This window comes from Simochromis diagramma, unplaced genomic scaffold (genome assembly GCF_900408965.1).
Source record: "Simochromis diagramma unplaced genomic scaffold, fSimDia1.1 OVJJ01000596.1, whole genome shotgun sequence".
Classification (NCBI taxonomy): Eukaryota; Metazoa; Chordata; class Actinopteri; order Cichliformes; family Cichlidae; genus Simochromis; species Simochromis diagramma.
The window spans coordinates 2,893,378-2,907,058 of NW_024387245.1; the positions used below are offsets into that span (position 1 = coordinate 2,893,378).

Genomic DNA, 13,681 nt, shown 5'->3' on the forward strand with positions numbered 1-13,681 from the left:
ACGCACTCCCATAAATAACACACCCACATGGACCAGGTGATGAACAGCAAGATGTGGGCTTAGTAATTAGAGGGCAGTGGAGTATGGAGTGGTTGTACATCAATCTCTTTTACCTTGTTTCACTTTTTTCCAATCATTCCGTCTTAACAGTCCCTCTCTGTCCCCTTGATTTCCTTTCCATTGATTTTTTTGTCTTCATCTAGTTGTCCCTTTGTTTGCGTCTGTGCTCTTCAGTCGGTATTGTTCATTGCATTTAAACAAAACTGTGTTCAAAACTAAACCAGGGCCCGCATGTTCATGTAATCAGTGTGTTTATTGTTGTTTAACCGCTTATCAGCCACCAGATCCACTGGCAACCCACTTAAGACAGATTAAGATCAGTTTCTTTTCATGGAAACTGGCATACTCAAAGGAATAAGCTTGTGAAACAATAATTGCAATGCATATTTGACACCTTTTGGTTTTTAGTTCAATGTCTGAAAATGCCCTTTTTTGGCATGTGGCTAATTTTAACCTAACCTTCCCATATGGAAAAGAAATAGAAAAAACTTATAAAAGACTTGCATCAGCTTTAGCTTGCTTCATATAGTGAATCATATAAGGCTTATATGATTTACTCATGAAAGTGGCCACTTTCTCATTACTTTCATATATTGTTTTAGGAAGTATCCAAAACATACAAGTTTCATTTATATAATTTTTCAAGGGATCTTATATCTTTTTTCACTCTTGTATGCTTTTCATACAAGTTTCACACAAGACAGATACAAACTTTATAAGAGTTATATATATCTTTTCCATATGGGTTAACCCTAAAGTGTATGGATCCCAGGAGACCTGGTGGATTTGAAAAGTGTGTGATAAGCTTGGGTAACTAATCACTTGCTTACCATCAGGGAAGAATAGCGAGTTCCAAGGTTTTAAGAAATAAAAATTGATTTGTGGTGTGAGATGCGCTGAGGAACAGCTGTTTCCTGAGTCATCTATGCATACAATTAATATGGTCCATTCACCCACGCTGCACACAATCAACCTGCTAATAGGCCAACTTAATAAATCTTAGTAAAGGACAGCTAATGCAGCGCATCTGTGACATCTCATGCCAGTATACACGTCAGCCACATTCCTTCCTCTACACAGAAGGATAAATTAAAAATGCATTTCAGTGAAAGTGAAAAATTCACACTTGGATACAAGAATTTTGCTTAACTAATCTTCTGAGTGAAACATCACCCTCAGATCTTTATCGCTGCTATGCACCCAGCCGCTACAGAGACAGACAATTAATGTTTACGGGTCAATTTCAATCATATAAAAACATTCAAACATTGGAGCCAGTCTGCTAGCGCGTCAGCATGATGTCGCCTCTCGGCCTCGACTTGTCACGCTAACTACAAATAAACTAAAATCAGGCAGGAAAATAAATTCTCACACTATTCCACAGATTTTTCACACCTATGCACATATGTGCTTATTCATCGCTCAAATTATGCACAATGGGAAATCATCGTCATTGGGATCTTTGCACTTATAGTGTGTATTCTTACTGGACAAAACATATGGCCTCACCCTTTAAGAAATGCTCAAATTTTGAAACACAACATTGCAAATATAATGATAATGAGGATGAAATAAGAGCAAAAACTGTAACAGGCCCCATGACAGCCTGCAAAAGAAAGGAAAATAATGCGTTTGGGACTCGACACTATCAAGCTGCTCTCTAATGTGGATGATTTGGCCCTGCATTGTAAAGACACAATGTTAAATACATGCATAATCTCCGGCTATCTTCCAGCTTGTCTGGGGAATATTCTCCATGAGCCACACAATGCCAAAAAAGACACACACAGAGGGAAACAGGTCATTGTACACACACGAATCACAGTGACATTTGAAGGGAGGTTAAAAACTGGCTGAATGCAGGTTTTCTGATTTGAGATGAATGTCATGGATTTGGAAGAATTAGGTTGGGACTGTGTGTCAGTGTAAGTGCCAAATTGGTTACACGATCTGGTGACCTTAAGGTCAAGACTTGGCAGACTTTAAATGTCGTTACAAAGCTGCAATCTTAGAAGAAAAGCTGTGCAAAATTTGTACCCTTCCCCATCGTTTCTTTGCGAACATACTCTCTGGAGGGCTTCAAAGGATGAGATCCTGATTGACTATAAAACTTGCGTTTGGAAGGCAGGACTAGGATGACAACAAGATGTTGTCTCAGTGATTTTTGTTTAAGATGAAGGAATATTTGAGGCTCATTTAAAGTCATTGTAATCTCAAATTCAATCTAATATGCTTGAGAGGAGATAAGACAAAGTAGGGAAGGATAATAGAGAGAGGGACAGAAAGAGTATAAGAAGCAGAAAAAGACCGACAGACAGACAGAGAGTGGGAAAGGAAAGGATAGAGATGAGATTAGACGAAGCCAGCTTATCTCTCTGTGTGTTAAATCCACAGTATCAGTTACAGCCACTCTGGACTTGGTCAAACCAGCAGTGTGTGTCTGAAGAGATGAGCTGCCAAGTAACAGCACGTCTTCATCTGGGCTTCTTGTTTGTGTGAGTGTGTGTGTGTGTGTGGCAAGTTTGGAAAAAATGTGTGTGAAGTTCACGTCATTTGTTCACAACAACACAAGATGTCCAAAATTAGATGTGTGAGATTATTGTGTTTCATTTCATTTTGTTAAGATAATAATTGCCCTTTCTTATTTTTATTCTCGTCTTTCTCTCTTGACACCTTTTAAAAGCCTGAAGGAGAGTTGTTGGAGCCATATTGAATCATTTTCCTTATGTGCTGCAAGTTTCGGACCATTGTTATTTTTCCCTGTTAGTACTCCTGCCTTTTTGGTAATCTCTGACTGTAAGTGAGGAAAGCACACAAAAATGGACATTGTGGTAAAAGTGTGGGAAATTGGTATAAAGTGAAATATTAAAAAATGTGCCACTGTTTCAGAAATCTAAATATTTCATTGCACCTCTGTTCTTGCTATGAACTACACCGAATAAGCCTTGAGCCTTATTCGATTTATAACTTCTTGAGCGGCTCTATAGGAAACAATCCACAAAGATCTGACACAAGAGCTGAGAGATGAATCTGTCCCATCACTTGATCCACCTACTGTTTGCAAAGGACTCATCAGAAGAGGTGTCGTGGAAGGGTGGCCATCAGAAAAGTCATTCATAAGTACCCACGACTGGACAAATTTTAAGTTTCTGATTCAAACTGTTGTCAATATGTATGGAAACAATCAGGAGAGAGGTTCAATAGTGAGTGTCTACAGCCATTTGTAAAGCATGCTGGAGACAGTGGTGGTTTGGGGAAAAATTCCAGCCAGTAGTGTTGGAGATCTTGTGAAAATTGATGGAATTTTGAATGTGGAAAAGTACAATCAGCTTGTGATCCACTGTGCAATATCATCTGGAAATGGTATTTTCAACATCTTTATTTTTATTTTTTTCATTTATACATGCTATTATATAAGATACTGTAACTTGTATAAAATTACAGCTTTTGTATTATGTTTTTATTCTTTGGATAAGAGTCGTGCGGGTAATCCAAAGGATTTTGTGCTAACTCGGTAAGTTTTAAATATGTTGTGAATGAGTCTTGGTGCAAAACCCAGTGAATGAAGCTGGTGATAGTGAATGGAGGTGTGACTTTTCAGTTGATTACAGCTAAACAAACATTTATACTACACAATAATAATATAGCAGAACAATTATTGTAAGCATTTTTCATACTATACATGAAAAAGCATTTGTTTCTATTTTCATTTATAATTTTCACAGCGTGAAAATGATTTGTTCCATCAGTTATTTTGGCTTTATTGTGTTTTCCCTCTCCTTCTCCTCCGCTTTCATTTCCACTCTCAGTTGTTTCACAGCTGGATGCAAACTGCCAGTTTGATCTACAAGCAACCAATCAGCTCGTAATCTTAGACACTTTGAACTCACACAGTGCAATCAGCTGCAGGTTTAAAGGCTCAGAAAAAACCAATCAGTCTCCAGTCTGACATGATTTTGAACCTGATTTTGTTTGTCATATGCGCTTGTGTGGGCTTGTTTTTCTGTGTTACAGTTAACCTGTTCTAGTCTGCAAGCATTACAATTGTGGATTGTACAATAAAGTAAATACTATATTGAAACTGTACTGTATATGTGTGCAAGATGAACCAAGGGTGTGACAATAAAAGTCTGTCCTTTGGTGGAAGTTGCTCTCATTACCTTTAAACAGTTCTCTCTTTAAAACACACACACACACACACACACACACACACACACACACACACACACACACACACACACACACACACACAGCACTCTGTCAGGCTAGACAAGCTAATCCCAGATAAGAGAGCAAAGACAACCCTTTTCATTAATGGCATCAGCTCACCAACAAAGGCTGGCTGACAGGCTGGCTAACTAAAGCACAAACAAACACACGCACGCCCACACAGGATAAAGTTATTTGAAGACACTAAAGTGACTGAGAAAGATCCAGGCAAACAATGCCCTGACAGAAACCCAGTTTTAAATGCAGCAGCAAATACGATTTCTTTCTTTAAATCTAACTTTGTATTTTGATGTGCACCGTAATTATCGGTGACATTTTTATCGCAACAAATCAACGGTCCCATTTTAACTGTGTTAACAATGATTGACTTCTTTCTGATAGTAATTCAGCTTATATATACACAGTTGCTGAAATCCTAAACATTGTTGATGAGTTCGGGCAGTCTGAGCTGTGGAAAAAGAATACACGTTGGTTTATCTTGAATAATTGAAAATGTTTGAGTGCTCCATCCAGATACACTGATTCAACTTTCCGATTTTTCCTTACGTACATTATTGAGCATGCAGCAAACTCGTGCCAAGAAGGTAAATCCTGAAATGCTGAACCAACCCTTCATGTACTGAATAGCACTGGTGTATTGAATAGTAAGTGCAGCTATAAAGCATAGATGTTCAGTAATTTTTCAGTCAGTGTTACATTTGCGCATTTGAAAAAATCAGTTGATGAACATTATCAGTAGAAAGCAGCCGATGGAGATTCTCTGGAGCTGAAAATAAAGCCAGCTCTAACTCTTCCAGGCACAACTTCAGCCTGCCTTCAAAATGGAGTCAATCCCCATAGACTCTGATGTAATGTCCCAGCATTACAGCATCAATGTTTTTACATGCCTGCTACATAAAACTAACTAACTAATAATAATAATTGTGTTGGGTCATGTACGGTTTGATTGATGTCCTGACACAGGAAGCTGATGCTGAGTGGTCTCTGCTAGCGTCACCTCAGCTAATTTGAGAGATTTTTAAAATACCTTTCGGGCTATTTTTAAATCGTTTGTCTGATCTTTATAAAGTCCTTGCAAGAAGTTTGAGCTTCAGCTTTGTTGAGTAAAATTCTAACATCCCAAGTCCATTAATTAGGACTAGCTAGCTAAGTAGTTTATGGAGGCAACTTGCTAACCAAGCTAACCAGCCTTTAGCTGATAAATTAGCACTCCACTCTTTTGTCCTAATATGGTTTCAAAACTAACATGGTGGCATCTAGAACAGGAGATAAAGTAATAGTTCAGTCAAAATGTATTTAATATATAATCATCTCACAATACAGCAATTAGCACCATATGCCATTTTATTATAAAATCTGCACCTCATCTATGACCATTGTTAATCTGTCCCTGGAGTCAAGCAGTAGATGTGATAATGTCCAAATACTTTGGAGTGAACTAAATGTGCAATATGCTATACTGTCTGTTGGGCAAGACACTTAATAAAGAAAACAAAGCAAAGAAAGAACAAAACAAGGCAAACAGACGCTGCTTAAGGATGTTTAAAGTTTAAAGAGCTGCAAAAGCTTATCATTTGTTTGTGAATCCTTTTCCAAATAAAATCCACAACAGAAGTGACCGACAAGAAATGACAGTCAGTCATACATAAAGAACAGATTACAGCTATACCTTTCTACTCGCTATTTCTCCTTCCTGCTTCCATTGATGAACTGCAGTAATGCCTCTCTGCCTCCAGAGGGCAAATTCCCACAAGTAACCACTGAACTGTGAAAATTCTGCAGTGAATGTGAAAAAATGCTGCCGTTCTCCCTTGTCCCTTTTCCCTCTGTCACTCTCTTTTGAACTGGGTGCCTCTACTTTATTTATTGCACGTGTTCTTTTGGTGTCTAAATTTCCATATTCATAGCTAAAGCATCCTTTGTCGTTATACATGTTCTTTGTTCCTTGGATTATCTTTAAATTAATGCATATATTTTCTTTTCCACACTGTGCGTGTTTCTCAATGGCATTTTCACACTGCAGGCACGTCACCTTCTGTTTGCATAATAATGTCTGATGCTTTCACTCTTCACAGGACACAACCACCTGTGCTTACATCAGATCCTGGCAGTGATGTAACATTAGTTTTAAATATTCTTCCCCCAAGATTAAGATTAGGATACACTTTATTTGGCTTCACCAGAAAAACAAAACACTTTTTCATTCTTCAGTTCTGTGAAAAATTATTTAAAAAAGCAGGCAAACACACACACACACACACACACATGAAACAGAAGCCTAAAAAAAACTACACATTGCACAAACACCCAGTTCCAGGAGCATCTTTCATTACATGGCGTTTAGTGTCTTGATGTTGACAGGAATTAATGTTGTGTTTCAGCTGGTTATGTACCAGACGCTAGAAGCTTAAATTTACTGTATGAAATGTGGGTAGGGCCAGACGCTATTTTTTATACTTACTTGGTCAAGGCCTGCACAAAAATCAGCTGCAGGCAACAATGATTCTTAACACCAATGATTTTCATGGCAGATTTAATCAACTGGCCAGTTTGCGATTTCAGATGAACTCATCCCACAGCAGATGATACTCTCTCAAACTGCCTGGCAGAAAACTATCATCAGTTTCTGTTCAACACTACAGAGCTTCTTTCTCTACTCCTCTCTATCCCCAAAACACACACACACACACACACATCCTTGTTCTTCTGCCTTTGTTGGGCAGAAACACACACAGTCACTCTCACGATTACTCTCGGCGTTATCACCCATCTGGTTAGTGTTTGTCCAAACCACACAGGCCAATCCACTCTCCAGTAACCAAAACACACACACACACACAAACACATGATGCCATGAAACCACGAAATTACTCTAATTTGTTTTTAGACAGAGAGGGACATTTTGATTGAGGTTCCTGATATTTTAGGTTGCACCGATTGTTAGGATGCAGGGAACAGAGGACGTCTGAGAGCTCAGACTGTAAAACTGCAGCTGTTCATACTAAAAAGAATTTACACCACACTCTCTCACTTTCTTTCACACACACACGCACACACACACACACACACACACACACACACACACACACACACACACACACACACACACGCACACACTCCAGTTAAAATCAGAGTTGGACACAGGGCTTCTGAGTCTCGCCATTGGTCTTACCTGCGCTTACAGTGATGGCTTCTATGAACTGGTCTCTCCAGCTGTTGGTTCCCACCAGCAGAGCCAGGTTGGTCTTCTTTATCAGCTTGTCCACTGTATTCTGCCAAAGGAGAGACAGATTATCAGTCATTTGCATCTAGCATAGGAAATCTCTTGGATTTCGACACAGCATGAAATAAGAAACTGGCACTCAGCTTTCACAGGAAATGCATTTTTTTATGAATTTCCAGGGACATAATAAAGGTGAAAACATAAACATACTCTGTATCAGTTTCATACAATTCATGACTGAAGCTATAAGACGCACACTGCAGTGAAATATTAAAATTCAAGACTCTCTTACAGCTGCATCATTCCTGTGCATCGCTTTATACATTTTCCCCAGCCTTATATTTGTGATATTTCTGCAAGAATTCAAAATATAGTTTTCACTGCCATTTATTAAATAAACATTTAGATCTACAGTAGACTTGTTTGTTTTTCTTTCCATATATGTCTCTGTTTACTTCCATTTTCCTTCCTTTTTCTTTCCACGGTTTCCTTCCATGTGCATTATTTTACAGTATTTACATTTTTATTACAGTCTTCTTCAATAGGAAGAAGCTAAAACAGACTGGGGTAACACAAACAATCCAGCATGCACACACATATACTAATTAGTGAGCACTGGGGGAATGCACTCTCCTTTTCTGAGGGAAGCTGTGATGCTACTTGTGTTGAATGGAGCTTAGGTGTGTAAATAGGGCTTCTTAGCTGTGGACACAAACATGCACAGACACAGCCAGCTTTACTCTGCCTATTGTATCTGGAGTGTTCGCTTAACTGCATTCACCTAGGTTTTGTGCATAATACCGTCTTCTACGATTGCCATTTTATCATTCTCTAATGCTGTTACTTTTATCAGCTTTGCTTTCCATCTCTTTTCTTCGCTCCCTCAATTACTTTGGACTCAGTCAGACTGAAACATGCATATGCATGGGTTTCCTGTGTGTATCCATGTGAATTTCCCCTTTATTTTGGGAGGGCCCCATGCTGGGACTGAGGAACGTTATGTATTTTTCTTCTGAAAGACACATGAAAAGACTTCTTGACTCTGTGTTTATCTTAGAAAGGGGTCAAAATCATCAAGATTGGTTTCATCATAGAAATCTAACAGACACGATGTTTGCTTTAAATGAGTGAAAACTAAATTATGTCAAAATCAAAAGAAAGTAAGTACTAGTGAAAATTATACTTGAGATAAAAGCTGCAATTTGCACATTGTACAGTCAGTATTTTGTGGCTTATGTAATTTAATTATAACTTAACTAAAAATAAATTGTTGTTTCTTTGGATGACAGTAATTACATAACTACATAAATGACTTGAGAAGGAGTAAGTTAATATTTTGGGATGACAGTTTTTCTTACAATACTTTTCTAATCTTCAGTCAGTAAACTGAACTGGAGTTTAGTTTTAATCCTCCAGCAAGTGGTGCTATATAATCCAGTGATGATTGAGCTAAAAGTCACAAGTAAAATTAAAAGATAACAAAGTCTGACAGGCATAAAATTATACTTTTGTATCAACATAATTCCCAATGAGCTTTTATCCAAAAACTGGTATACAGGTCCTGAGTGAGTGCCTATACCCATCTGTAGAACAACATGGAGGCTCTGACATAGAAATAAGAAAGCTTGCCTAATAGAGTTTAGATTGTGTTGAAGAGTAAATGTGGTCATATTGTAGATTGCAGTTCAATTTCATAAGAAGTGTAGAAATTCTCATGATTTTGAAAGTCTTATGAGAGACTTTTTGCCTTCTAGGCATTTCCATTTCTAGTCCCACATTTCAATAAATTGCTCCAGATTTCTCATTTTCTCAGCACCATATTTAAAGAAATAATCAGTGGCTCAAGACTTTATTATTATATATTTATTTATTATTATTGCGCTAAAAACACAAGGGTAAAAACATTGTAAACCTTTTTTCCCTTTAACGTCCTATCCTTGTTCAGTCTCTAATGTCACTCCACATCTGCCAGTGGACAGTACTTTAGATAACTATAGGATCTCTTTACACACACACATACACATACACACTGAACTACTTGACAAACTATAGTATCCTGTCAAGTGGCAAGCTATTAGTGGGTGCTATTAGCTGTCTTTTTAGAGTGATTGTGTAGGTGGAGCAGGAGCAAAGAACATGCATTAGTACACACAGTCCCACACATACACACACAAATGTAACATGGATGGTAATTACATCTGCACTCGTCTTAAGAGTCTGTGTGGGTGAAGGGAAAGGAGGAAATTAAGCAAACATAACAAATATCCAATTATTTCCTATATGTATCAGAAAAATCTGTGCATGAATATGTTATATGAGCTTTATTTTAATCCTTTGTTGCCCTTTTGTGAACATATTAGCATATTACTACACTCGCAATAGACAATAATAATAATAATACTAACAATAATAACTTTATTTGTAAATCAAAATCAAGTGCTCCACAGTTTGACTAAAACCACACAATAAAAAATAAGCATACATGTTCCAGCATACAGACATGCAGTCAGCCATATGGTCTTATATTAATTCCAACATACACCCTTCTGTACACCAATTTGAGGGTCTCAAAAAGCGCTATATAAATGCAATCCATTATTACTATTATTATTATTAGATGAGAACTATGGCCAAAAATAATGGGAGAAAGATTAAGGAAAAGCTAACCTATAAAAAGGAGTTTTGAGCAGTCATGTAAAACAAACCACTGATTCAGCTGATCTAATAATGTGAGGAAGGCTGTTCCAAAGTTTAAGAGCTACAACCTCAAAAGCATGATTGCATGAAGTTTTCATCAGCAGCCTAGCTGTTGCATTCTAAACTAGTTGAAGACACACAGAATGAAAAACATGTAAACAGCATGTCTTTCATCCTCACTTCCCTCTCTCACACCAACCGGTCGCAGCAGATGGCCCCGCCCCTCCCTGAGCCTGGTTCTGTCGGAGGTTTCTTCCTGTTAAAAGGGAGTTTTTCCTTCCCACTGTCGCCAAAGTGCTTGCTCATAGGGTCATTTGATTTTTGGGCTTTTTCTCTGTATGTATTATTGTAGGGTCTACCTTACAATATAAAGCGCATTGAATTGAACTGAATTGAACTGAATTGAATTGAAAGACAGGATAAGGATTACTGAGACATGCATGTGAAAACAATAATATATATGGGAGAAAATTAAAGCATGTATTCAAAGTTCCAAATTGTTGGATTACAGACAACACGTAGGTTTTGAAAGCAGACAGAGATATGTCTGCTTTTAAATATCCTATTGTGTCATGAAATCTTATTGTTCAAGGATGTTTGAATCCAAAGGTTATACTTCAGAGTAAAACATCCTCAGTTTTCCTGCCATCTAAACTTGTTTTATTGTCCTCAGATGAGATCTGTCATCTTTATCTCACCACACAAAGGCTTCATTTCAATCCAAAGTACCTAAACTGCATGCAATCTGTGTCCACTGCCATGTGCAAACCTACAAAAACTATGCAAACCAGTCAGCTGATATATGAAAAAGCAATAGATTTGGGATGTCTTTTTCTCCCGTTTGACTATATAGGCTTCGTTTCGGTATATTTGATGTCAGCAATGCAAAAGATTACACACTAAATGTCACTGTATAACAGGATAGCTTTCTCCCTAGTATAAAGGGCAAATATAGCCCATATCCTTTTGTAAATCAATGCTAATGTGTCAAAGCACAATGAAAAAAGCAACACACAACTCTATATATGGCTACAGAGTTTTAAAAATGGTGGCTGCTATAAAATTCTGCTTACTCAACCAATCAATTCACCTCTACAAGCTGTATCCCCCGGAGTTCCTGTGAAGTGAAAAATGCTACCATTTAAACAGAGTCTTTTGGAGCTCTGGCTTTTGTTCCTGTAGTAGAAACACACTTAGTTCCCCTTCGGGTTGAAAAGTTCCTGCACTGGAAATATAGTCAATGTGGCACCGCCTTACCTTGAATTCATATGATTCCTCGATGATCACCTCCAGTTTGACATGATCTCCCAACATTGGACGGCCCATTTCAGCTATGCGGCGTTCCTCTTCATCTTTTCCTGTCAGCGGCTCTTCTTCCACTTCTTCGTCTTTCTGCTGTTCCTCTGAAGAAACAAAACAGGGGACACAAACAGTTAGAAAAGAAACAGCAGTAAGCCAGTCAGTTGTGTTAACGCAGATTGGAATTTATGCAAGAGATTAGCTGAAAAAAAGATAATAAAGTGAGGGAAGCTAGTTGTGTAGCACACCAGAAGAAGTAGTTTCAAATAAGAAATAAGCTGATATTGTTATTTTATTTTATTTATTTATTTATTTTTTAAGTTTTCAAAATCAGTTTTCTCAAAAGTTAGCATGTCAGGTGAAACCATGTCAGGTGAAGTTGTCAGGTACAACTTCAAGGTCACATTCTGGATGATCTTGTTCTAGTGGAGTGATATCTCTTATACTACAATGAAGAGGACTTTCTTCTTCCAGTCTTTATGCCAGTCACACTGCAGTTACCATACCAAAGTGTGATGTAGCTGTTCAGGATGCCCAAACAGCTTTTATTGAGACCCAACATTGCCTCCATAAAACGGGGTTCTCACTTGCTTCATTTACCAACCTCTACACCTTTGGAGACCGAGCCTTCAGTGTGTCAGCGCCTACCCTGTGAATTCCCATCTGAGCTCGGCAGCGTCCCTTCATTTAACTTCTCAAAACCTTTTCAAACAGGCCTGCAACCTCTAGCCTGTTTACTTATTTCATCGTAGTTGCTGATGAGATGATGTGCGCTAGTGTTGTATCATCAGTCTTGTTTCAGCAAAGTATGGAGCAACGGACAGAGCACACAGCCCCGTGTGACCCCTGTGTTCAGTTTGATGAGGTCTTACTGTAAGCATTTACTGTTTGCACAGTATGCCAACTGTAAGGGCTCCAGAGAAGGTGGGAGGCTGGCTTTGATAAGATCCATGACTAGTCGGATGAATCTCTTCACATTAGTTGTATACAAACTCAGCACCTGCAGGTTTTCTTCTCTGGTGTAAGTTTCAGTGCCTTAAACCTCCCATAGAACTCATTCAGCTGGTTTTGGTGGGAGGGCTGTGTCGTCCACTTGAGGTATTATTTTACAGCCCGAATCCCCTGCTACATGGGCCCAGTGTCCCTGGAATCACAGAATTTGCTTTCAATTTTTCTTATGTATGCCAACTTAGTCTTCTTGATGGCTCAGTAGAGGTCAGTTTTTGCCAACCTGAGCACTACTTTTACCCCCAATCAGAAGGCAGCATCCTTAATTCTCAGCTCTTTAAGGCTCTCTGATGACATCAGAAGAAGGGTTTGATAACTGTAACAACACACATACACTTGGAGCATACATGCTCCAATCAGTACTTGCAAAAAAGTCCCGAAGTGCTGTAGTTGTATCTGGCCAGGATGCAACTACTGATCTGATCGGATTTGCCTTAATGCGTTTCAGTAATGTTCTCTATGCTGGAAAAAGCATAACAGAAATGTGATGTTTGTATACACCATATTAAATGTGTTATTGCGCCTGGTTGGAAAGTGGACACGCTATTGGAATTTGGATGGAACAATTTAAGTTTATGTATATGAAATCTCCAGCAACCACCTTGAAACTGTCTGAATGAACAGTCTCTAGCTCACTGATGGCACTGTACAGCTGCCACAGGATGTCCTGGGTGGTGACAGTGAATTACTATAGCTGGTAGAAGGGTTGGCATTTCACTATCATATCTTTCAAAAGGAAATGAGTTGTGACAATTCCACTGTTGCTGCACCACATATAATGTAATGTATACACACAGTCCTCCACCTCAGGCCTTACTGGTGCTTACAGAAGGCTGTTAGTCTGTCCAGCAGGAATGCGACATCAAAAATGTTGCTACGGAGTCAGGTTTTGGTCAAAACAAAAACAATACAGTGTCTCGCATCCTGCTGTGTGTGTACTTGCAGCCACAGATAATCCATCTTATTCTCTAAGGAATGAACATAGGCAAGTAAGAGTGATAGGACTGATGGTCTGTTTGGGTTACCTCGGACGCTTTCTTCATTCACTTGTGTGTCTGTGCACACTGCTTCATGTACGTCATACCCCACACAGCTCTGTCAGACCAGCTCAGTGATCTCAGCTTTCTTCAAACACAAAGTCTCCCACAGACTTCTCAAGGTTAC

At 38.6% G+C, this 13,681-nt stretch overlaps 1 protein-coding gene across 3 annotated transcripts in view; it reads right to left on the reverse strand.

The window, feature by feature from the left end:
* The window catches only part of slc8a1b (solute carrier family 8 member 1b), a 139,719-nt gene that overhangs the window by 20,869 nt on the left and 105,169 nt on the right, over nt 1-13,681 (reverse strand). For all 3 annotated transcript variants that reach the window (XM_040000565.1, XM_040000564.1, XM_040000566.1), the window contains exons 6-7: nt 11,468-11,613; nt 7,463-7,562 (exon numbers count right to left, since the gene is read on the reverse strand). In XM_040000565.1, the coding sequence (XP_039856499.1) occupies nt 7,463-7,562; nt 11,468-11,613 (246 nt within the window). The remainder of the gene's footprint in view (nt 1-7,462; nt 7,563-11,467; nt 11,614-13,681) is intronic.